General features: G+C 50.4%; 2 protein-coding genes across 2 annotated transcripts; one reads left to right on the forward strand and one right to left on the reverse strand.

Moving 5' to 3' along the window:
- Positions 1-5,004: 5,004 nt before the first annotated feature.
- Positions 5,005-9,232, reverse strand: SNX12 (sorting nexin 12). Its single transcript, XM_015832450.1, has 4 exons — positions 9,005-9,232; positions 8,319-8,414; positions 8,036-8,160; positions 5,005-6,803 (listed from the first exon to the last, which is right to left on the reverse strand). The coding sequence occupies exons 1-4, from the start codon at positions 9,167-9,169 to the stop codon at positions 6,701-6,703; spliced, it is 489 nt and encodes a 162-aa protein (XP_015687936.1). The 5' UTR covers positions 9,170-9,232; the 3' UTR covers positions 5,005-6,700.
- Positions 9,233-11,740: 2,508 nt separating this feature from the next.
- On the forward strand, positions 11,741-21,691 carry FOXO4 (forkhead box O4). Its single transcript, XM_029282942.1, has 2 exons — positions 11,741-12,199; positions 20,472-21,691. Exons 1-2 carry the CDS (start codon positions 11,741-11,743, stop codon positions 21,684-21,686), a joined length of 1,674 nt encoding a protein of 557 aa, XP_029138775.1. The 3' UTR covers positions 21,687-21,691.
- Positions 21,692-25,147: the final 3,456 nt, after the last annotated feature.

Here is a 25,147-nt window from a genome sequence, read left to right on the forward strand (position 1 = left end):
GAGAAGGTAAACTTAAGAAGTCCCATTAACTATGTCAATATTTCTTTTAATAGATATTTATCATATACTCTCGAGCAGCCCTTTTCAGAATGTGGCTCTTAAAAGAAAGGAAAGAAAGAAAGAAAGAAAGAAAGAAAGAAAGAAAGAAAGAAAGAAAGAAAGAAAGAAAGAAAGAAAGAAAGAAAGAAAGAAAGAGAAAAACCAAATGAAGACACATGTAAAAGCATCCATTCAAAACTATCTAGAAATCTTTAAGTGTCTTTTTCACAGAATCCATGTCTAGATTCTTCTCATTAGTCTCTACAGTTCCAGCAAGTATTAACCACATTCAGGACAGAGAATAAATAGGGTCAGATGTTTTCTAAACTTATAATGACTGAAAAAGTGAATAATTAACCAAGAGTGTCTCACTCAATGTTTCTCGCACCACTCAGCCATCCTTTCTCAGGCCCTTGAAGTCTTCATGGCCCCCCTCCCTGGGAAGGTCATTCGGTCAGGCTCTCTGGAAGTTAATAGGCACTTTTCAAGCTCACTTACCCACAAAATTCTTCACTTAGCAGCTTTCTATTTCACCCTTTAAAACTTGTCACTTTCCTCATCCTTCTGCTATTATGCAGAGGGAAGGGAAGTTGGAAGTGGAATTTGGTACAGAATAAATGCAACTACTTAATTGTTACCTAAATTAAGATTTGGCCCTGAGAGGAAAAATGAGCCTTTTACACAACTTCATAGCCATTCAGTGGGGATCAGAGAGCAGCAATCACCACCCTTGAAGAGCCAGGCAGATGGCCAAGACGTAGTACGGATCACTGATGTCCTGACGTGGTCACGTGTACAGATTTGCAAGGAGCTCATGACTACCTGGACTGTGAAAAATGCCCTAATCTATCAGTTTTCCTTGCAGCAAAGCACACTTGTCATCTTCCACTAAAGGGCACCATTTTTCCAACCGACAAAGCATCCCAACATAAAAATGGTATTTTAATGACAGATTGGAATAGTTCTTTTTCCAGCAATCTGCCTTTATGACCACATCTGTACAGAGGAAGCTAGCAAGAAGTGTGCTGTCACACAGAAAGTGCTCATCCCATTAGTAGCAGAGAAGTCGGTTTATAATTCCAAGCAGAGACATTGCAAAATTGGCTTTCACGGCACTGTTCAGTCTTGTTAAAACTGCGCAGAGAATCATATTTTACCAGGAACATCTCAGCTCAGTATGACAGCTTTATTTTGATAAATATAGAATTATTAGAAACAATTTTGGAAATCATTAATCCAACCCCTTATCCGGTATTTCTACATCATTTTTCCATGGTCTGCCTCCTTCACATAATGCCACACAAAGGAACAGTGTTGATGTCAAGCCTGCAATGAACCTGACTGAAGCCATCTTGCTTGTTTTTGGTTGCCACAAGATTGGGGGGGGGGGAGGAATGGGAAGTTCTATGCTAGCCTAAACAATTCGCTGTCCTGTGGGAACCAAGTTCATTTCTGTTCCCTCAGCTGGGGTGTGTGTGTGTTGAGCCGAATGTCAAATCCCGCCAAATTATTCTATTGGGAAACACAGTTGATTGCATAGATTATGGGGTGGGAATTTTAACTTTATAATGCTGTTGCTTTGGGGAGGGAACTTTAGTCTTGGTTTCACTTTTGACCGTGCAGATACTTTGTAACCAATAAACAAGAGGAAAACTCAAGCCTCCAAATTCTGCTTTGATTGGTCTCATCTATCAGAACCATGACAGTTGATACCAAACTTAAATTCATACAATTTTCTGCAAGCTTCAACAGGATAAATAATTCCTACTGTTGTTTATACTCTTCTAGGTCTTATTAGAATTACTCCACTGATACTAGGATGTCTGTTCACTTTCCAGTATTGACATACCATTTTGGAGAGTGTTCAGTGCATCCAATTATACAACATTCCATAAAACACAATAGAACAAGAATGGTAAGATATATGATTCTAATGAACATTTTGAATGGGCATTAATAGGATACATTAATTCGGGTACTTATTATTGTGAAATTTAACTTCAAACCACAGTATTTAATCTCATCACAGAAAAATCTTATTCTACCCACTTAATGGCCTCACCCTTCTATTCTCATGGAAAACTACCAGTAGCAATATCTTGTTTCACACTTGCTTCTGACTGGATTGCATAATCAGGAATTTAAAATTGTGCTTAATTCACTAGGTAATTTTATTATCTGACAATAGACTTCCAATAAACAGAAATCACATAATTTTAAGGATACTTGTTTGGGAAACTAACTGAGAAGTTAATCTTTTAAAATGGTAGTTCCATTTCCCTCTCATTCACCGTCTGAAGCAAAGGCAAGGCAAGAGATTTTCCAGTTCTGTTCCCATGCAAGGTAGATCTACACAACCTGGGTTCTTGCTGGGATAGATACTATCTGCCTGTGGATCAGACCTCTGCTTTTCATGTCCTACTGGTACTACATCAAGACACTCCCTGCTCTTCTAACTTGGACGGGAGGTTCTTTGGAACCTTACTTCCCTCTGCCGGTGATTAGCCACTCCTGCATTAGGAAACAGGCGGGGCATGGACTGGCAGGGAGGATTGCTTCTGAGCTGATGAGGCAACCATTCCGTTATATATTTTTGAGATGCTGCCTTGGCTATGTTGTTGCCTCCAGCTGTTGAAACACAAGCAGAAGTAAAGGAACAGCTTAAACTCCAGCCCTAAGGCTGCATGGCTTGGCAAAACAGAGCTCAGGATCCTGCACAAGTTTGTGAGTCAGAGCTTCTGTCAAAAAGGCTACATACACTTTCACTTTCCAGAAAATGCAGCTATCTCTCCATTAGTTCCCCGGTTATCTGAATTCAATTCTTCCCCTTACACATCCTGACCTCCTAAATAACCAGAATATGGCCTCTGGCTTAGATCTAGTTTGTAAATGTACAATGCTGACAACTCCAGTAGATAAATGCACTGCAAAATTACATCAACAAGCAACCTATCCCAATTTACATGTTTCTAGAGTGGAATAACAGATTTTCCAGATGCTTATTTTGCAGAGGTCGATAACCCAGTTGGTCCTTGGTCCCCCCACAACTTTGAAAAGCTGTTCAGTGTTTTTGTTGACTTAAATATCCTTGCTAAATTTAGTTACAATAAGAATAAACTGCCATCAAATCATTATGTTCAAAAATTGTTTATTGCTAAATGCAAGATGTCAGAGTAGACGCTCGCAGGAATAGGAGAAACAGATGCTTATATTATATAAAAATAAATGCACCCTATATATTTCCCCTATTTCCTACGGCATATTTTTTTCTACCAGTGTTATTGCTACTCCTGTCAGCAGAGATGAAGATCAAGCACCATGCAGAATCAGAATCCAGGCACTGCTCTGTAATGATCAGTTACAAAACAGTATTCAGCAGATTTTATTTATTTCGCAACATTCACAGCAGACAAGATACAAGGTCAAAGCAAACAAACTTTTGCAAGTGTTCAAAATTGAAATAATGATTGTTGATCGACAACTCATGATAATAATGAGGCCATGAAACTGAAGGCCAATGATTTAGGCGCCTTAGAGCCCTCCTCTCCCTCAGGAGCCTGAGGTAGCGATCCTCCCCCGCACAGCCACCACCTTGTGAAGTGTTACTACAATGAGTACAGGTAGTCCTTGACATACAACAGTTCATTTAGTGACCGTTCAAAGTTACAACAGCACTGAAAAAAGGGACTTAGGACCATTTTTTACACCACCATTGCAGCATGTCCCGTGGTCACGTGATCCAAATTCAGATGCCTGGTAACTGACTCGTATTTATGACGGCTGAGGTGTCCTGGGTTCACGTGATCCCCTTTTGCGACCTACTCACAAACCATATCAATGGGGAAGCCGGATTCACTTAGCAACTGCAGTGGTTCACTTAACAATTGAGGCAAGAAAGGTCGTAAACCATGGCAAAACTCACTTAACAACTGCCTCACGTAACAACAGAAATCTTGGGCTCAGTTGTGGACTCCCTGTAATCTATTCACATTTATGGCAAACCCCCCCCCCCAAGGCCAAATGGAGAGCCTGACAGTTACGGACAGGCGACTGCACGGCCAGCCCAGGCCTCTCCCCCTTCCCGGCCCTTGAAGGGAGACCCTCCCTGGGCCGCAGTCATCTACCCGGCCCCTTCAACTCGCGCCCTTCTTCCGGCCACCGAGATGAAGGGCCAGCTGGGCGGGCGCGCGCCCGCGACGCCACGTTTGCATTCCGCGCCAGGCTTTTCATTGGTCCTCGCTCTACCAATCCGACGAGGACCTCATCCCATCTGCGCCGAGGAGCCCTGTAACCACGTGCAGCCAAGCGGCCAATCGGAAGCGTGCGAGGGGGCACCGCTCCCCCTCCTCTCGTTTTCCGACCTCCAGGGCGCTCCGGGCGAGGCGGCCGGTTGCGAGGTCGGGTTTGGAGCGCACCATTTTTGCCCTGCTGGGGGGGGGGTCTGTGGCCCCGTGGCGGATCTTGCCCCCCCCCGAGCGCCCATTGATCTCTTCCCAGGAGCGGAGGTGGGGGGCGAGACCCCCTTCGGAGCCCCCCCGCTGGCCCGTCTTTTCAGGGGCCGCCTGGGTCTGCGGGCAAAGCCGAGTCCGACCCTCTCGGAGACGGGCATCGGCCGAGCAGCAGCGCCCGCCTTTCACGGCCCGCCTCCGGCAGGCGCGGAAGCGCATCTGCTCAGCTGCCCGAGGCGGCTGCGTTGACGGGCCGGTCAGCGGCTTCCCTCCGGAGGGCGAGGGGGGCCAGCGGCTCAGGCCGCTCGCATCCTCCCCCCTCCGCCCAGGAATTCCGCCCAACTGGAAGAGCCCCGAGCCGGCTTCTCGTTGCCCGCTCACGAAGGGCTCCGTTGCAGCTGCAGAAGGTCCTTAACGCGGATCCCACAACAGACCCTACTACGGCCACAAAAGCTGCACCGTAGGTCCACCTAAACGTACTAGAGCCCACTTATTACTGGCAGGACACGCACACATCTTTGGCTTCACAGCGGTTTTAATGTGAACCAGTCTTGGACGTTACATCAGTCAGCTGAAGACACACAGGTGGCTGAGTTGTAAGCCCCACATTCAAATATGTACAGCAGCAACAGCCATGGATCTTCAGACATGTGCACCAAATAAAAGTATATTTAAAACCCACAGCTAATGCAGCTTTGTATGGTGGCAGCCGGCTGCTCCAAATGGGGATGTTTCTATCCTAGCAGCAGCAGCAGCTCTGGAAGCCTGCTTGCTCCTCAAGCTCTTTCTGGCCATTTCATCTTATCTGCTGTTTCCCAGCCCTGCTCTGCCCTCCACTGGACTTTATGCAGAGCTGGAATGGGAGACCAGAGGCCCTTCAAATATTGTTTAACCAACATGGGCAAGCTTGAGGAATGCTGAGAAAATAATTTATACAGCCTCTCCCTTTTCACTCCCTATCTCAAATTAAATGCCCACCCTAAACTGTGGAAGGTGCAAAAGAAATAAGTTTAATTAAAGCCTTTGGGATATGGACTGATATTCTACCCCCTCCTGGGGGGGGCAACCCATAGAGAATGCTGGGCATTACAGAGGCCTATTCAACTGAGGAGGCTCCTTAGGGGACAACAAAATACCCACAGTCTTTTATAAAATCTGTTTCATTACACATTAAACAGCAGAGAAGTTTGCACCACAACCTTGCAAGTTGTGAGCTCAGAGAAAGATTCTGCACAAGAAGCAGGCCAAGCACTGCATAGTATAACTTCCAGCTCAAAGGCAAAAATGACTTTAGATCACGCAGGGTCCAAACTCAGAAACAACCTCCCCCTCTCCAAAAAAAGCAGATGCAGCCGCTTTCCTGGGATCCACTGGCTGCCCTCTGCAGCTGCAGCACAAACCAGGGAAAAGATTCATTTGGCTAAAGGATTCCTGACGGGCTGAAGAAGCCCTACAAAGATCCTTGGTGCTTTCAAATATGAAAAGCTTGCACAGCCTTTTGCTGTAAGTCAGGCTACTGTAACCTGTAATTTTGCATGGTATAATCCACAGTGGCCTGCACAAGAGATTGCTGAAAAATTACGGGGAGCCTCATATCTGCTGGGGTGCAGATTTTGCCTACTCTTTTGGGGATCCTCTCTTCCACCAGAAATAGTTGGTAAAAGCTCTTCTGTGCTTCACCTGGGTCCCTGCATGATGGCTGAGTAGAATTCCAAAGGGCCTGATCGCTGACAAGAGGTTTTTGGTCCATAACACTATCTTCAAAGAAGGGAGATGGGACTAGAAAGCAGAAACTGGCTTTAATCATTCAGGCCCGAGAGACACTAATATTGACAAAAAGAACAGCTCTGAGCAACAGAGACTCTGTGTGCCAAGTTCTCCCCAGGGACATATGTCCAGGCAGGAAAACTCCCTACCTCCATACCCCAAAGCAGAAGGCTCAAATCCCGAGTGTATATTCTTACACAAGTTCCTGGCAAGCTTTACACATCCACCGATAAGTACAGCTATTCATAAATCCTCACCTTTCATGCAGAAACCAAAAACCAACAGAATTTGTCATGGCTGGGGTGGAATGGGATGGCATGATGGGCAACACTGGAGAAGTAGGGGAGTTCAGAAAGAGAAAAAAAGCTGGTTCAGAAGAAAGTGTAAAAATAAATGTCATTTTTGCAGAGGAGAGAGAGGAAAAAAATGGAAGATGCCAGGCTCCCCTACTGGCGGACCTTCCCTGGGACGTAGTTCCTATCAATAGTTTCGTCTTGCAGGAACATATGTAAGCAGCGCTCGTTCTGTGCCAGCGGGTGTCCAGCGATTCTGCCAGGAAAAATGAGGAAAGGCAGGAGGGTTACATGGTCCAGTAGCTACCTACTGGCTGACATTACACAAGAAAGAAAGATCACAATGGGTACACAATGCAATCATGGTCTTGCAGGGCTTTAATTGCTGTAGGCACCATTCTTTTTCCTTTGGCCCTGAAGGAACCAGCAGAATAAGAGTTTGCTAAGGGATCTAGGCACTCGCTCTGTTCTGTTCCCTGGGCTCCATTGGGAAAACAAATGGAGAAGGTGTCAGTTTATATGAGAGGTAGATAACAGCTGCTGGGGTGGCAGAGGAAGCAGGCTAAGCAACAGCATATGGTTCTTATTCCAATGGAGGATATATATTCTCTGATGGACAAATACTTTTCAAATAAAACCGGGCACTCTGCCCATAGCAGGAGACTAATGTCCACCTCCTGCCTTCAAAGCAGCATATAGGATATTCTTCCCTCCTGTTTCCCATAACTGGATAAGACAAGATGCAAAAAAGAGACAAAAAAGAGGTGAATCTATCAGTTGAGGATGGACTTGAACCCAGGTCTTGCCTGAACTTAGTCCAACTATTTAACCCTAAACATGTTCTGCTCATTTAATGGAAATACAGGTAGTCCTCAACTTACCACCAATCCCCCAAACACATACTTATGACCCAATTTCAAAGGTCGGATACCACAACCACCACCACCACCCGGTCATGCAATTACAGTTGGGGAGCTTGCCAATGGATTCACCTTTACAGCACAATGTTTAATGCTGACTGTTTCTGGTGTTTAGTTCTGGCTTCTGGCGAAAAACACCCATTGAATAAAATGGATTCATTTACTGACTGCTACATTCACTTAATAACCACCATAAAAAAGGTCATAAAATCAAGTACAATTACTGCTTGATGACTAACAACCATAATTGCAGGCTCCATTATAGTTATCAATTGAGAACTAGTTGTAGAATTTAACTGAGGTTTCAAACAGTGTTTACTAAAGCAAATGAGATTCATCTTATGTTGGGGTCTCCAAACTTGACAACTTTAAGACTTGTGGACTTCCCAGCTGAATTGGGAATTCTGGGAGTTGAAGTCCACAAGTCTTAAAGTTGCCAAGTTTGGAGACCCCTCATCTAAAGCGCTAAACCCTTAATTCAGTGAGCTTCCCTGCCTCTGGCATGACCCAGCCATTCTTTCCCAGAGCTCAGCTTCCGCAAACAGCCCAGCGTGACCTCAGGCCTTACTTGTTGATGAACTGTTCTAAGCCTTGTCTTCTTTCTTCTATGAAGGACTCCTCAAAGATGCCTTCGTCGCCCCGGAAAGGAAGCTGGCGCTTCAAGGCCTTGCCTGGCAACGGAGGTACTACAATCTGCAAGCCGACAGTGTCATTTTAGCAGGGAGAAGACCTGCACCCTTGTGAGACGCGCTGTTTTTCATGGGCATCTCCAGATGCTCAGCCCGCAATGTGTCTCCCCAGAGCCACCTTTGACTCCAGACAAGGCCATCTGCCCGGCCGCTGGCACTCACCTTGCTGTCCCGCTCCAGCTCATTCTTCAGCCATTCAAAGTCACTATATCGCCGCCTCACACAGGACTCTTTCAATTTGAAGATGGGCAGGTTTGTCTGGGCAGAAAGAGGAGCCTGTTGAAGGCGGCAGCCCCTCCTCACCTTCCCCCAGCAACGCTTTGGGAAGGCAGAGCCCCGTTTATGGGCCCCTGCAGGAGAAGGTCCTCTCCTGGCTGCAGGCAGGCAGGCAGGGGCTCCCACCAGGCCCCCAAAGCTTCCAGACCTTCTCCCACCATCGGGATCCCGGCGGGGGCTCTTCTGCAGGGCGCTGCTCTCCAAGAGGCGGGCATCCAGCCCCTGAGCAGCTGAAGGTTACCTGGACCCAGGGGTGGGGAACTTTGGCTCTTTTATGGCTCGTGGACTTCAACTCCCAGAATTCCTGATCCAGCATGGCTGGCTCAGGAATTCTGGGAGTTGAAGTCCACGAGTCATAAAAGAGCCAAGGTTCCCCACCACTGACCTGGACCCTCAACGAGCTGCGGGAGGGGCTCGGCCCCTCCTGAGCAAGAGCGGACCCTCCCCTGAAGGGCAGCGGGCCAAGCAGGTTCCCTGGCCCGGAGGGGCCGCCCCGGAGCCCCCCGCGCCCGCAGCCCCACCCGGGGGGCAGGCGGGGAAGCCCCGCCCCCGTGAAGCCCCGCCCCACGCACTCTCATGCGGAGCTCGTAGCTCGTGTAGCGGGCCCGCCCGACGCCCACGGTCTGCGGGTTGAAGATGTCGATCTCCAGGAAGTTGCTGGGCGGCCCGTAGGCGTCCGTCAGGTCCTGCGGCTTCGAGTTCAGGCGCCGCGTGTCGGCCACCGTCGCCTCGGACATGATGGAGAGACGCGGAGGGAAGCTCCGTCAAAGCCGCTTCAGCGGAACCCGCCCCGCCGCCGCCGCCACTATTCCGGCCGCCGCCTCCACCTCCTCAGCGCTGCGGCGCCGCAATACATAGCGCCGCCCCGGAACCTGCGCGGAAAGGCGCGGCATCCCTTCCGCCCTGCATAACCGCAACTGAGATTCAGGTTCCGGGGTTCGCGACGCGCCAACCCCGCAACGCGCACAAGCTAAGCCTATCCTTGTCGGGGAGGGAGCATTGATGCGTTATCCATGGCGCGGGCTTCCGGAACTCCGGTCCCCGGAACCTGCATTTAGCATTACGTCCGGGCTGCACCCAGCAGAAGGGAGGCAATATCCACGATCCGGGGCTGTCTTCCAGCGGGCCTTGACTGCTGCACCGCAAGGAAATGCCTCTTGCCTCATAGAGGGAAATATTCATGATTTGGGCGCATGCGCGAGATTGCCTCGCCCTGTCCTGTGGAGCCGAAGGGTCGCTGACGCTCTGCGAGATGCGGGCTGGGGCGGCGGGGGCCAAACGTGCAAATGCTGAGAAATCAGAATGCCTTAAAATGCAGTGGGATTTCCTGTTCATCGGATTGCAAACTTACAAAAGGCCCTGGAGGTTCGGGTGGGGATGGTTGTTCCCCCACCCATTTTAATTCTGCTCTTTCTTCTCATGATATTTCGATGCATTTTGTAACCGCCTCCTTCAAAATAGAAAAGCAGAGCCCAAGCAGACCCTGGCATAGTAGTAATAACCGCCGCCGCCGCCGCAGCAGCATCCAAATACTTGAAAGCAAAATGCAGGTAAAAATGCTGCAACCAGAACGGGAAGAAGGAAAAAAACACCAGCCAGTTCCTACAGCAGGTGTCAGCAAAGCGCAAGAACCAGCAAGGTGAAGGTGAACTGGATTGAAGCAGCCTTTCACCCTCCAGAATTTCCAACCAGGATAAAGGGGTTTTGCAGCAGGTGGGCACCCAGGGATGACCTTATATATAGCTTCCACCCCCCCCCCAAAAAAAAACTGGGAACACAGAAGTAGAATTTCCCACAATCTGCTTGCTTTTAACTTTAGGCAGTGCATCTTTGGGCAGGGCATAGCAGTGGACTGAAGGCCAGGAACAGGGATCCTGTGGCCCTTTTCTCTTGACCTTGGAGAGTGACACCTGACATACCTTCTCGTCTCTGGGATTGTTCAGTTTGTAGTTGCATTCAACAATCTTTTTACTGCCCAGACAAATCTGCCCATCTTCGAATTAAAAGAGTCCTGCGTGAGGCGGCAATAAAGTGACTTTGAAGGTGCCCAAAAGCAACTGTGAAAGTGTGGACCCAGAAATGCCTTTTCCCTTCTGTTACTGCTTATGATCAGGGATGCCCATGCAGGTAGATTGAGAGCTCCAGCATCCATTGAAAACAGGTGGAGCTTGAATTGCTCCCTGATGGCCACCTCTAGACATTTCTGACAGTACCTGCTGCTGTTCCCTACTAGCCGCATCCGCCAGCTTTAACTTTGGGTTATTTTTCTTGCATAAACCCAGTTTGCCCAGGTATCTCACGATTCACTCTGTCCAGGCAATATTTTAATAATCAGGTTAAGCGTATTCAGACGTTAGTTAGTCCAGCCTGATAAGAGTCATGGCTTGGTACCGTGCCCTGTCAAAAGGAAAATGCATGAAATATTTAAAAGGGAGCAAACGTTTCACCGCTGCCTACTAGAAAGTCCTGTGATTAAAGGATTTTCCTCAACTGGAAGGGCTAAGGGTTCATGACGCACTGACTAAGCTGTGTACTAAGCACGTGGGATGGATTTACGCACGACGGAAGGTGCCAAAAGTGGCCCAGTGGGCTTGCACCAGTCGGCTGCCCTCGCCGCCTCAGCCAGCCGAGGAGGCTCATGAGCTTAGCTGCTGTAGCTTTGCCTAAAGACGGTGAAACGCTCGGCCAATGTTTGCGGTGTGAACCCATCAAGAGACCCCGTCCCATTTGGAGCGGGTTTACACCAGGGGGCGGGCAGCACAAGAGGTCACAGCCAAGCTGCGGGAAGGAGGAGGGCGTGGGGGGGCGTCATTTCGGCACAGCACGACGGACTTGTTTTGGCGGCAGCGGATTGGCCGCCTGCTTATGTAAGGGCCCCAAGAAGAAGGCGCATGCGGGCATCCGCCCATCCCTCCCTCCCTCCCGCCGCGAGGCCTTCCGGGAGTTGTAGTTCGGGAGGTGCCTCGCCCCAGCGCCCGTCTGCTTGCTTTGCCTGACGGGAAAGAGAGTCCCTGGCCGCGCGCAGAGGGTCTGTGACGGCGCACGCGCGGAGGGGCGCCTGCCTGCCTCGCCTGTGGTAAACAGAGTGCCGCCGAGGCGGCGGGCTGCTCTCGTGGCTCTGCGCTCGGCTGGGGAGCGGCGAGGCCGCGGCGGCAGGCGCAAAAGCGAGCAGCAAGCCCGGCCGGGGGGGAGGGGGCGCGGCGTCGGCCCCGGAGCTCCGCGGGCGCTTCCCCGCCGGGCGCCCCGACCTGAGGCGCTGATGTGGCGGCGCTGAGGGCGGCGGGAGAGGCGGCGGCGGCGGCGCCATCATGGCGGAACCGGCCGGGAGCCCCCAGGCGGCCGAGTCCTCCTCCTCCTCCTCGTCGCTGGCCGCTCTGGACCCGGAGTTCCCCCCGCAGAGCCGCCCGCGCTCCTGCACTTGGCCGCTGCCCCGGCCCGAGCTGGTGGCCGTGGTCGAGCCGGAGCCCGGGGAGGCGGCGGCGGCCAGCCCCGAGGAGCCGGCGGGCGGCGGCGAGGCCCCCGGGGCGGCGGGGGGCGGCGGCGGCGGCGGCGGCGGGGGCGCGCGCAAGGGCGGCGGGGGCGGCGCGGGGTCCGGCGGGGCGCGGCGCAACGCCTGGGGCAGCCAGTCCTACGCCGACCTGATCAGCCAGGCCATCCAGAGCGCGCCCGACAAGCGGCTGACCCTGGCGCAGATCTACGAGTGGATGGTCCGCTCCGTGCCCTACTTCCGCGACAAGGGCGACAGCAACAGCTCCGCCGGCTGGAAGGTGAGCCCCCTCCCCCCCCCTCTGCAGCCCCGGCGGCGAATCCCCCCCCTCCTCCTCCTCCTCCTCCCGCCGCTGCGGCCGCTGTTCGAGGATCCCGCCGTCCGGATCCAGGAGGGCTGCCCTGCTCGGTCTCGGGGCCCCGACAGCGGCCTCCCTTTTCCTGGCAGTATTTCCAGTCCGTTTTCCACGGCTGTGTGTTGTTTTTTTTTTAACTGGAATAATGCTTGGTGAATTAGGCCTTCGCTTTCAGTCCTTAACCACATTATAAACTTGGCAGAAGACTCTCCTGAAACCTGAAAGTTAGCCTCTTTTATCTTTTTTTCTTTTAAAAAACCATTGAGTTCTATATGATAAAAATACTGCAATGCCAACGTATCACATTTTCTTCTTGAATCATAGCAATAGGAATGGAAGGCAGTAAACTGCACATTTTTTCCAACTCTTTTGGCAGGGTGAAACAAAAAAACCCACAGGAATTCTGGTAAATTCTAAAAACTGGCAGGGATGGTCTGATGTTTTAAGGGGTTTTGCAGGTGCATTGTGGAAATTCTGGCATTGTTTCCTCAGAAAACGGCTTTTAGTGCCAGCTTGCAAACGTGTTGTTTAGAAAACAGCTCTGGAAGGCAGGGTTAGATAGAACACAGGCGGTTCAACACTGACTATCCCCACGTCCTGCCACATATTTGGAAACGGGCTGCACATCTTTGGGCTGATGTGCAGTAGTCCCTCATTTGTTAACTGTCCAAGTTACTTGAACGGGATTTAGTTTCTAGAGCTTCAGGATAAAGTGCTGTTCTAAAAATAGAACATTTCTGGGCATGTGCAGAATGCCAGCTTCAGGAAGCCTTCTGCTTCCTGGAACCTGCTTTTAGATGAGGTGGAGTTGCTCGTTTATAAAGATTGGCTCGTGTGGTGGTTTTGCCATCTTGCAGGGTTACTGATGCAAAGAGTTTGAACTCTGCCAGGTAGGGCAACTGCCTCCTTTTCAATTAGGGAGGGAAAAATCACAAAGGCAGGGAGAGGACATCAAACAAGCCCAGCTACAGATTGCCCCACTCGGTGGCTGTTAAGTTGCTGAGCGCCTAGGCAGCTGCTTGGCCTTGAGCCCGTTTATAGCTGACACGCTGGAACTCTTTAATCTTAACCCTTGTAGAAGTTTCAGCCCCAGTTGAAAGGACGGTGGCTTCAATGCCATGTGCACTGGCAATATTGACTCCTGCGGGGTGTCCCTGGGCAGGGAGATCTGGGATTGGCTCTCACCACACTGCCCTGATTATTGCCATGGCCCAGATCCCCTGCAGTGCTACTGCAAGGGCAGAGCACTCTGGGGAGGTTTACCTGATCAGCCGGTAAGAGAACGGCTTCAGTGGCTGGAAATTAGAAAGAGAGGACAAGGAAGCTGCTTCCTGTAGGCCTTGGGAAAAGTCCAGAAATCTCTGCAGGCTTCTTCTACCTCCTCTGTCTCCTTTTGAAAAAGTAAAAATTATGATTGGAGGTGGGGGGTTAGGGGTTTTCTTGATTTGGGAAGAGATTTACAGCTTTGTTCCATTTTGTCTACTGAATGTCCAATCATGTTAGACAAACTGGATATAATAAATCACTTGATTTGGCTTGATTTGTTGTGAAGTTGTCTTAAATCCTGGCTTACTTCACGTGTTCAGGATGGATCCTGAACAGTCATCAAAGGGTGGACTTTGGGAAGCTGTGCAGCAGATGACTCCCCCCCCCCCCCATGTTGTGCTCTTTCCTCTTGAGCTTGACCCTGCAGTTCACTTTGTTTCAGCACTTCCAAGAAAAGCCACTCCCTGCCCCCTTTGTAAATGTTCTCCGCTGTTTCTTGGAAAGGCAGGAGTGAGGAGGGCTAGGACTTTCGGCCAGTCTGCTGCAGAGGACCGAGTGTCACAACTTTCCCAGTCCCAGGCTTCAGCTCTTTGTCACCCTGCTGTGCTGATGCTTAATATAAATATCTCCTTCATAGCCTGCATTCCTAGCCCTCACAGCCCTCCTTTCAGAAAAGGACCTCTGAGCCGAGAGTGAGCTGCTCTGAGGAAATGCGGTATGGCTGGCAGTCTGTTTTTAAAAAGGCTCTTTTCAACATGACTCGTATTTGTTTGAAAAATTGGCACTTGACTCCTTCAGTGGCTACTTGTCTCTGTTCTGAGTGCCAGAATAGCACCAGGTGTACGAATTATCCACTTTTTTTATATATGGTAGAAATTTGTTTGGGCTGGAAATGCTTGTCTTTGGAAAGCATGGGGTCATCCGCAAAGGTCTGCCATCTTTCCTGTCAGTGAGAAGCTTTTTGGCCCTGCTTAGGAAAAAGCCTTTGTTTAGGGGAGGGTCTGTGTTGGTTTTAAACGTATGTTTACGACTGATGCTCACGGGGTATCCCAATCACGTAGCAAGCGATCTCTGCTGTTTTGGAATGCAGAGATTTATGAGTGACACCCTTTCAGTCTGAGCAGGATTTAAACTCCCAGTGGCTCAGTCTTTTTTTTCGCAGCATGAAGATGCTGAATCATGAAAGTTCACTAACTGGAGTTCTAAGGGCAATTATTGAACAGACCTTTTTTATTACAGTGTTTGGCTACGTTTTATTGTGTACAGCATTATGCAATTTAAAAAGGGATCTTTTCTGACGTACAGATGGAAGAAGCCCTGGCTGTGATTTGGAACTTGGGACATGAAACCCTGTGCTGGGCTTCTCCCCTGCTGATTGCAAGGAGAAGAAGATGGATGTCTTGATCCCGGCACTTGCTGTCATAGTTCCGTTTAAGACGAGGATGTGCCAAACCTGCTCTAATGCTCCTTTTCAATCTCTTCAGAGGAAGACTGTACATTGCTGATGGCTCTGAATGCTTGGAAATGGCTTGATGGGTGTTTCTCCTGTCCCTCTGATACAGAATTTAAGAATGAGTTAAAAGGAGAATGTTCAAATGATGTAGCCCAGTGTAGTTACATTTCCTTATTCGTGGTTTATAAGTAACTTTTTTACATTTTCCCCTTAAAGCATCCTTAAAGCTCACGATGGCAAAAGGGTGCATTTCTGTGCTTCCCCCCCCCCCTTAAGAGCCTGTTTGGTTCTGGGCTGAGCAGGGATGAGGGAGGGTACACTGGATCCTTCCTTTTTCAGTGAACTCTATTACATGCAGAGAAGGCGTGGTGCCTTGGGAAAGCACCAGTAGGAAGGTCTGACATTGTTTTTAGAAAACTATAAGTTTCTACAGTCCTTAGATGTAAGTATGCTAATTACAATGGCTGGATCCATATAGTTCTCTAAGCTTCAAATGAACAAGCTACGCTGCATTATGGCTCGGGTTGATGTGTGAATGAAGCCAGCGATGATATATCAGTGCACGTCTTCTCAGGATGGCCAGGTTTCTGAGGGCTGCTGGGTTAGCTGCTGGGTTATCGGTTACTGGGTCGAGGAGGAGAAGGAGGTTTCTTGGGGGGGGAGGGGGGAATAGGACAAAGATGAGGAAGCAAATAAAGTTTCAACTTGGTGATATTTCAGGGCAGTTAATGCTAGAGCAAAATGCAGAGAGGATATTATCAACTAATGTTTCCTGGCTGAAAGAGTAGATTAAAAAAACAGGGTGTGCTTAACTGAATCAGAATAGGACAAACACGCCCCACCCCAAAGCCAGTTGGGTTCAGAGTCCCAGCAGGCCCTTTCCCACTCCCTCCTCCTGCAGCTCACTGCCTGCTCCTGGCAACCCAGGTGGAATCACCTCTGGAAGACTTCGATGCTGGTTCCTGAAGAAAGGTCCCCCCTGGAAGGAGCCTGTGCAGAGGCAGATTGGAGCTGTATCTCCCCCCAGTGGCATTGCCAGGATCCTGAAGCTGGCAAGAATCTAACACTCACTGACCACTAAAAAAAAAGCTGCTCCGTTGGGCGTCTGTCAACTTTATGTAATCTGTTGGCTAAGGGTGATCTCCAGCTTTGCTGATATTGCTACCCAATTTATTTCTTGCTTCCACATAAGAAACAAGATTCTTTTGCTTAATATGTATTGGAAACATCCAGGTTTCTGCTGGATTTTATACTTTCTTCACAAATGGGCCTTTTAACCCTTATGATGTGTTTTTCCCCAGTCATCCTGAATGTGACTTGAAATCTCTACCATACCTTATAGAGCAGTGGTGGCGAACCTATGGCACGCGTGCCAGAGGCGGCACTCAGAGCCCTCTCTGTGGGCACGCGTGCCGTGCCCCGGAGATAGCGAGGGACTGGCCCCCACCATCTTGGCCCCATTCACCCAGTCTGCTATGACCACCGTGGCCACGCCCACTCGGCACCCGGTGATAAATAAGTGGGTTTGGGGTTGCAGTTTGGGCACTGGGTCTCTAAAAGGTTCGCCCTCACTGTTATAGAGCTAAGTCCCGCTGAGTGTGCTAAGTCTCCTTTATGCTATCTTTGATGAAACACACTTTCTCCCTCTGTCAACCCTATAAGGCAGGCCAGCTGAAGAAATAGGTGCCACATAGCTCTAAAATTATTTTTATTACAATGACTGTAATAACAGAAACTTATGTGTCTGAATGTGCTTCTCCTCCTCCTCCCTCTAATTTCCTGTGAATTAGGGATTTTCTCCCCAGTTCCCATTAACATAAAAGGACAGAGGAAGTTAACAAGGATCTCCTTACAACATCCTGCTGGCTTTGAACAACCACAATTGTGGGGAAGCCAGGAGGGAGTTGCAAGTCCCAGGCAGCTCTCTTGCAGGTTGGCAAGCAGGTAAGGGACTGCTGTGGGGGAAGAGGATATGTGACGGTTTGGCATAGCCCACGTGTGGCCGGGGGCATTTAAGGGCACGTGAGGGGCTGGTGCAGTGCCAGGGTAGAGAGGCTTTGAGTGGCTGTTGCCAGGAATGGGAGAATTAGCTGGGCAAGTTGCAACCTTTTCTGCATGTTTCCCAATTGATTTTGCTTGTTGGAATCAGCTGGGAAGCAGCTAAAGCGCAATCACGTGACCTTGGGATGCTGCCACTGTCATAAGTTTGAACCAGTTGCCAAGTGCCCAGATTGTGTCCACGTGACTGTGAAGGTGCTGGGCCAGCCAGAACCTCAAGGGCCAGTTGTAAGTGCCACTTGTTCAGTGCTGTCGTAACTTTGGTCACTCAACAAGTGGTTGTTAACCAAGGACTACCTGTACATAAATATTCTCAAATCTCACCTGCAGGGATCAAGCGAGACAATCTAGTGAGGTGAGTAAATGGCGATTTCCATATAGAATTATGCGAGGAACATGGTTAGGGAAAAGTTGTTTTCTGTTTTGTTGAAGAACCCGGGGCGATCAGTGTGGCTGTGATGCCGTGAGTTGTCGTCTACCTCTGGCAAGCAGGTTGCCCTCAGAACATTAGATCCTTCTTCCTGGTTCCTGCAGTCAGCACGATATTCCTTGAACTTTTCCAGCTCCGTTACGGAGGGCAAATTCCTTCCTTGGCAGACGCTTCTGTAGGAGCTGGCAATTTGATACAGGAGATGCTTTTCCTTCCTCCCAGGAATGTCTGTCTGAGTGTTCGGCTCATCAAACCATCATTTCCTGTCTGATCTGGTGAGGACAGTTTGCCCCAACCAGCTGCCAAACGGTTGTAGGCTTGGAAGCTCCGGAATGAGCTGTTACCTCTCAGCCCTTTCAAGATCCATTTTAGTGTTTGCTTGTGGTGAAGAGAGAGCTAATTGGCGCTGCTTTTCCACTACTTGATATCCTAGACTGATGGTTCCCAAAGTAGTAGCCTTCTTCCAAGATGGTATCAAGTCATCTGGACCAAGAAACCCGCATCAGAAAATGGGGGAGTGGAGGAGATGGATCGATGCTGGGAAGGCAACAGAAGTCAGGGCAAAGGGTCTTCTGAAAGGTCCGGCTTTTAAAAAACTGATCTCTTTCCCCCGGTGAAATTACAGCGTAGAGAAATTGCTGTTTAGAAAGGGGATATCAATCAGGTAACATGCTTTGAGCTTGTAATCCTCAACTTGTTTTAAAACAGGGTTTAGTTTATTCCCCGGGCTCCAAGTTTTTGTTTTCCTTTTTTTCAGAGAAGGAGTTAAGGTTTGTTGGAAGTATTGATTAAACATTTTGCCATGAATGTGTGATCAGATTTAGTGATTTGAACCTGGACATTTTTAGAACCTTCTGGCTGGGTTCACCCATCCACTAAGCTTGTTTTTGTAAACTTTTGCTTTTGTTTTAGAGTCACAATTGATTGCGTTCATAAACGTGCTAAGCAAACTGCAAACCAGAGGACAGCTCAGCACAGCGTGTGAACCTGGTTCCTCTCACCTCTGTCCTAAACTATTTTGCTTTGCTGTAACTTCTGGCTGTTCTTTGGGGAGTGATTCTGACTCATTCCACTCTCCTCCCTCCCCCCCCCAGAACTGTGTGGCTCAGCATTACAGCGTTTGTTTGCTTGCAGGAGACAATCTTGGCACCTCCAGAAGGTGACCCACTGAGATTTTGGATCAAGGCAGATGGCTTTGGTGCAAGGGGGCCTCCTTCATCCTGGAGAGGGCTGCCGTGAGGGGACAGCCGACCTCCTCCGTTCGTGCTGTTCCTGCATTTCAGGTTGACTTTGGGGTTGTTGGCCTCAGAAGAGAAGCCGAGGCTCGCAGTCCCAGAGCAGCAGCTCTGACCTGGGGCCAAAGAGCTCTCTTGACGCAAAGCTGAGCACACTGCGGTTCTGGCAGGCCAGCCTCTTCCCCAGAAGTGAAACCTGACTAGTATTCTTAGGAAGTTACACGCTGTTCCCCACCTCTTGCTCTCAAGTCGCTCTGTAACCGGGCCAGAATCTGCCGGTTATGCAACTAGGCGGCCTCCACCATTCCTTTTGGGGAGAAGGGGGGACTGTGGCTGCTGTGGGATGGAGCTCTGAAGCCACGCACAGCCTGCAAACCGCTGCGCAGGGCGTAAGGATCCTGTTCTACATCAAGAACAGTGAGGGATGAAGGAGTGTGCTTGCTTTCTGTTTGCCCGATCACAAGGAGTGCAGTGAAGAAGTCTGGGAGCCAAAGAATTCTCGGCTGGAATTTGAAAACAGCTTTGTGGCTTGGGATCCGTGAACTTCTGGCTGTGCAGTTGTAGCCAGTTGGCAAGCAGCTAGTAACACTGGTTAGGGGGCAGAGCCAAGGCAAGGCCGCTCAGGTTTCAAAGTAGGCGTAGCCCAGTGCCATAAGTCAGATCTGTGCCTGCTCTGTGCCGCTTGGGTGGGTAACAGTGATCCTGTCATTTCTGTGAATAGCTGGTGGGGTTCGGATGCGGGCCGCCCAGTTTGTTATTTGCTCTCCTGTTCTCTTCACGCCTGGCCTGGAGGCGGATGAATGCCCTTCAGAAGGAGTAACACTGGCTCTGTTCATATGCAGTGCTGAACGATAAAGCGGCTTGTTTGTTTTGGGTTTGATGCGTTGTACACATTCAGCATGCTGTTGCTTCTTTAACCACTGCTTGGTGCCATGTTTGAACCCAGTCACTGAAAACCCAGCCGGGAAATGAAGTAGCAGGATTCTTGCCATTCTTGGGCCTGTCTACTAGAATGGCAAGTGTCCCGATCCCTGCGCTATGCAGGAAGGGAAGAAAAGGGCCAAGGAGGCCTCTGGGAAAGGAAAGAGGGTGGAAGGAGACAAACGGACAGGCCACAAGGAAACTGGGTGGGTGGCTTGTGGCCTCTTTGCCTCGTGGCTCAGACACTCTATCCCATGTTGTTTTTTCCCCTTGTGTTGTAATATGATAAATCTTGATAGATTGTACTATTTGGTGATAGTACAGCGGGGATGCCGATTTCCCCACCGTAATGTTTATATTGTATGAATGAAATGATCAACATTTTATTATTTAAAGAAAAGTATTGGAAAAAAGAGAAAAGGATGTCAGTGTTTCAAGTGCAAGATTATGTCTGTGTAACAGAAAAATAGGGGGAAGAAATGACGGTGACCTTGGGATGTTTGGCAAGGCTTTGTATAAAGTCTGGTTCCTGGTCTCCGAATGTGCTTAGCAACCCCCTCTCCAGTGGTCTTAACTACGTTGTATCACCTGGTCGGTATTTTGAGTCTAATAAGATCTGACAAACCTGAAATCCACAGGCTGCTACCGTAGGGAGGTGGGAGCAGTCTGATAGGTCAAAGGGCAGCCTCCCAGTGCCCCAAAGGCTGCGGGTGGTGGGGCTGGTTGTAGCTGCACACCCAGGAAGGTCTTCCTATGGCCCAGGAACCCTGGGTGGCTCGTGGGTGGGGTTTATGGGATTGGTCTCACCCTCTGTCCTTCCCACTTTATTTCCAGAACTCCATCCGGCACAATCTCTCCCTGCATAACAAGTTCATCAAAGTGCACAATGAAGCGACCGGGAAGAGCTCTTGGTGGATGCTCAATCCCGAAGGCGGCAAAAGTGGGAAAGCCCCGCGGAGAAGAGCGGCCTCCATGGACAACAGCAGCAAGCTGGCCAAACTCCGTGGGAAAACGCACAGGAAGAAGCCGGCCATGACGGCTGCTCCAGAACCGACGTCCGACAGCCCCGTCTCCCAGTTTCCCAAATGGCCGGGCAGCCCTTCCTCCAGGAGCAACGAGGACTCGGAGGTGTGGACCAGTATCCGGCCTCGGACCAGTTCGAATGCCAGCAGCGTGGGGCTTTCCTCGGTCCTGGCCGAGCAGGAGGACCTTGCTGACGAGGAGCTCCTCCCCACCCTCGTCTACTCCAGCGCGTCCAGCAACGTGCCTCCCACAGTGACGGAGGAGCTGGAGCTCCTCGATGGCCTGAACCTGATGTCGGCTAGTTCCTCATCCTTGCTGGCCACTCAGCAGCCGGTGTCCAGCGGGGCGGCCCAGAGGAACCCCACCTTCCCCTTGCGAGCCCCCAGCTCTGCTGCTCAGGCCTCCGGCTCGTTTGGCAGCTCCCTTTTCAGCCCCATGGATCACCTGCTGCCCAGCTCCACCGGCCACTTCTCACAGTCGCTGGAGGAGCTCCTCACATCCAACTCGCCACCAGCCAGCGATGTGATGATGACCCAGGTGGACCCAATTCTCCCGCAGAGCGGAAGCAGGATGAACAGCCAGAGTTTCCTGCTTCTGGGGGACCAGCCCTCCAAGCCCAAGATGAGCCTGGGAAGTCTGCTCAGAAAACCTTTGGAGCAGCAGCTGGAGTCCATTGGTGCCACCGGGCTGCCCTCTGCCTTTACCATGGCGGCCTCTTCTCAGAACCCCATTGGCCTTTCTGCTTTGAAGACGTCGGGCTCGGCACAGTCTGCCCAGATGGGCCAGATGGGCACCCAGCCCTCTCTGTCTGCTACTTTCCCGGCCTTCGATGGGAATCAGGATAAGCTACCCAATGATTTGGATGTGGATATGTACATGGAGGACCTTCAGTGTGATGTGGATTACATCATCAGCACCGACCTCATGGATGGAGAAGGACTGGATTTCAACTTTGAGCCCATTCCGTCTACTCCGAGTTACCCGAGCACGTCACAGGCTTCCAATCACAGTTGGGTCCCCAGCTAACTTCCTATGGGCAAAGGTATGTACACGCTGGCTCCGGATTCCTGAAGGCTGCTCACCCCACCCCACAGCCCTCCATGAATCCCTGGCCCTCCCTTTCCCAATATTTCTTGGTTCAGGAAACATATGGATCAGGCCCCTCCGTTCAGACAGAAGTTCCCTCAAGTGCTGTCAGCCACCAGCACATTCTCTGTGAAGGGATGAAAGGTGCTTCAATGCTTGCAAGGCTCAATGCACTTTCTGTCCTTTGGGCCAAACTAAATGCTGTTTGGTTTTGTTCAAATGAAAATAACTGCCATACAGGAAGACGAGGATGGATGGATGGAGGTGAAAAAAGTCTGTTTGCCTTGGGAGAAAATGTGCTAGAAACAACAGTCTGGGATGAAGGAGACAAGTGGAAATGGAATCACCCAAGTTGAAAAAGCTAAATGCTTTGGGTCTGTCTTTGCTTGCTTGGGTTCATACGTCAGCCATTTGCTCTTGTTCTTCTTCCTCACATACTAAAATGTGTCATCTTTATTTAAAAACAAAGGGATGATTGGTAGCAACCAGGTGGCCATTTATAGGTGAGTAGCTGTAATCATAGGGTATAAAAGTCAAGCCAAGGGCTGCCTTCTGCAGATGATCCTGGGCAGTTTTTTGTGTCTTGCCAGGTGATGGCTTACTGGCCCTAAAGCTTCTTTATTGTAAGCAGCCATTTTTTTAGGGGCTCTTGACATTGGTCCCTATCGGAGTCTTTGGAATGCAGTTCCCCTATGTGGGGGTGACAAGAACTGACGGGGGGCAGAGTAACCACCCCTTTCCTGTTCACCTTTTCTGTCGTTTGTTGCCCTCTGTGCATAAAGAAAACTAAGCATTTTTCTCTCCCCCCCCCCCCTTTCCCAGTGCCCTTCTGCTGCAGGAGCTTTACACACCCAGAAGAGTCTGGAATGCCAGGAGCTCTGGTGCCCGCCTTGGCCTTGCATGTGGGCTGGGCGCGAGAGGCCGGCTGCCACGGGAAGAGAGCGATCTGTCCAGTGCCATGTCTTTTCGTGAATCCAGCATACGCCTTTCTCCCAGCAGGAGCCTTGGAGAGCGCTTCGCCACGGCCAGACCTTTCCTGCCCCGAAGAAGTCTTTTCAGGCAGATGTGCTTCAGGCGCAGCCACGATAGGTCTGAACTCACCAGCCGATTTCTGCCTCATCTGTCATTTGACTCGGTACACTACGCCTTGGTGGATGCGAAGAGGATCAGCCAGCCTCGGGGCTGCTTGAGTGGAGAGTCCTGCCCTTTGTGCACTCGTCCTGCGTGAGAGTAGCAGGTGGGGAGGGGGCAAGCTGTCCTAGGGAGCGAGGAGATCACCTGGCTTGATCGTGACCGTCCTGGCCGGCCGAGAGGCCCTTCTGGAAATGCAGGCCTGGCCCCGCCTGGCCCCGGTCACGACCGAAAGCACTTCCCTGACAGTGTGGCTGCCCTCAGGCAGGCAGGCAAGCAGGTGCTAAAAGCTGTTGCTGAGAAACCAAAACGCCTTCTCTGGGTTTGTCCCTGTGCTGCAGTAGAGAAATAGGAAACCCGGATCTGGCCTTAACCAGAGCCCTGATCAGTGTCGTTTTTTTCCTTCTTTTTCTAACCTGGAAGGGCATTTTATACAGATGAACTATTTTGGTGGCGTTTTTCTATCTTTTCCTCTTTCATTTGGACGAGGCTTTTTGTGAGAGCCTTGGGCCCTTTTTACACGTCTCTGTGTTGAGTGCCTTTTCTCCCCTCACTTGGCATGTCAGCAGCTGTGCTATTCCAAGTTTTATCCAGAACAGGAGGGCGGCTTCGGGGGGGGGGGGCTTTATAGCTGGGTGGGGAGGAGGGAAAGGGGCACCGAGCTAGCCTTGTTCTTTGGAATTGGGGTAGGTGAGGGGGCTGTAGATAAATGCCTGTAAAGTTAGCAGCAGATTAACTAGAAGCTTTTGTTAAACAGAAAATGGGGAGGGTGGAGAAAATCCTGTCTATATTTTAACAGAAAATCCTATGAAATGATTGGCTAAAAGTAAAGGACATTTTCTTAAAGCTTTATAAGTTTTGATACCAGAGAGAACACTAAAGTACACAGTGCCAGGAATTGATCTGAAGAATGAATGGATGATGGGGAATGAGGGGGGGGAAGGTTTTTTTTTTTTTAGAAAAGACGAGTCTCCTCCTCCGAAGAAGGGGGAGTCCAAGCTCCCCGGAAACACTCAGGCTGATCAGCCTGTGTTCCTAGTAGGAGCTTTGGGTGCTCTAAGCCTTGAGGTGGCCAGGCCGCAGCGACCCCTTTGGGTACTTGGAGCCCTTGACCTCTTGGCGCAGAAGGCCTCTGCAGGAGAGCCACTGTCTGCTGACCGACAGTTCCGGGGTGCCTGGGTCTGCTTAGGGTTGACTTTGTTATGTAGTCTGGCTGGCAATGCTCAGAGTGTAGCTCTGGCTGCAGGGATGGCACCCAGCATGTTCTCGGGTGATCTGTCCCCCCCCCCGCCCCGAAAAGACCAGGGGAATGAGGGTTGCAGAAATACAAGAGGGTCAGAAACCATTTTTCCAGCATGACTCCTCTTTGACGGGGGGAGCTGGGGTGGACCCTGGGCATGCTTGGAGATTTCCCAGCAGGCCTGGAAGGGAAAAGGTGGAGTTCCGATCTAACCTGGAAGATCCTTTAGCAAGGCAGTTTTCAGACTTCCTTCCATTCTCTTCCTGCAGCTGCCCAAAGCCATTTGTGGTGAATGCGAGGAAAGGCCAAAGTTGTCTGCCTGGAAATGTGTGCAGTAGATTTTGCTTGTGTCGAACCACAGAGGGGCATATTCATACCCGAGCCAGCCCTCGGAGTTCTTTCGGGAGGACCTTCACTCGCCCTGGCTTGGAATGGTCACTGTCAGAGAGGTTGGTCCAGTTGCCACTGCCAGAAAGCTGTTATGCCAGTTTGCTTTCTCCAAGCCAGGACTGGTTAATTATGGGAACATGCTGCCCCCTCCCCTCATTTGCACGGAGCACTGTAGACAGAAGGGATCTTGATTGGGATCAGAGAGAAGCAAGGATTGCTGTGGTCCAGAGGCCTTGCATTGGGCTGCAGGGAGAGAGAGAGAGAGAGAGAGCTATGGAGGTTCTCAGTCATCCAGGCCATGATTGCCCCAAAGGTGCTTTTTTCCAAAAGGCCGCTGGACTTCCTTGGTTTTCTCCTTGAACACATTTCACTTCTCATCCGAGAAGTTTCTCCAGAACTGAAGAAGCTTCTTGGATGAGAAGCGAAATGTTTTCAAGGAGAAAACCAAGGAAGTCCAGCGGCCTTTTGGAAAAAAACACATTTGGGATCAGAAATAGAGATGTAAGTCACAATCCAAATATCAGGATTTGCAGGCATCTGATTTCCCCCCTACAGCTGCGCTACTAGGGGTCCGTGGGTCATCCTGGGCCAGGAAGGTACCGGAACCTCTGGGTGCCCCCTGTAAAGGAGGAACCTTCCC

The sequence above is a fragment of the Protobothrops mucrosquamatus genome, unplaced genomic scaffold (genome assembly GCF_001527695.2).
Source record: "Protobothrops mucrosquamatus isolate PMUCROS unplaced genomic scaffold, P.Mucros_1.0 scaffold4, whole genome shotgun sequence".
Lineage (NCBI taxonomy): Eukaryota > Metazoa > Chordata > Lepidosauria > Squamata > Viperidae > Protobothrops > Protobothrops mucrosquamatus.

Excerpts from the sequence above, each read along its gene's own strand:
- SNX12 (XM_015832450.1), bottom strand. The coding sequence starts at position 9,169 with ATGTCCGAGGCGACGGTGGCCGACACGCGGCGCCTGAACTCGAAGCCG. Across the intron at positions 8,161-8,318 it reads AGCTGGAGCGGGACAGCAAG|ATTGTAGTACCTCCGTTGCC; the intron begins GTGAGTGCCAGC and ends GTCGGCTTGCAG. Across the intron at positions 6,804-8,035 it reads TTAGAACAGTTCATCAACAA|AATCGCTGGACACCCGCTGG; the intron begins GTAAGGCCTGAG and ends TTTTCCTGGCAG.
- FOXO4 (XM_029282942.1), top strand. The coding sequence starts at position 11,741 with ATGGCGGAACCGGCCGGGAGCCCCCAGGCGGCCGAGTCCTCCTCCTCC. Across the intron at positions 12,200-20,471 it reads ACAGCTCCGCCGGCTGGAAG|AACTCCATCCGGCACAATCT; the intron begins GTGAGCCCCCTC and ends CTTTATTTCCAG.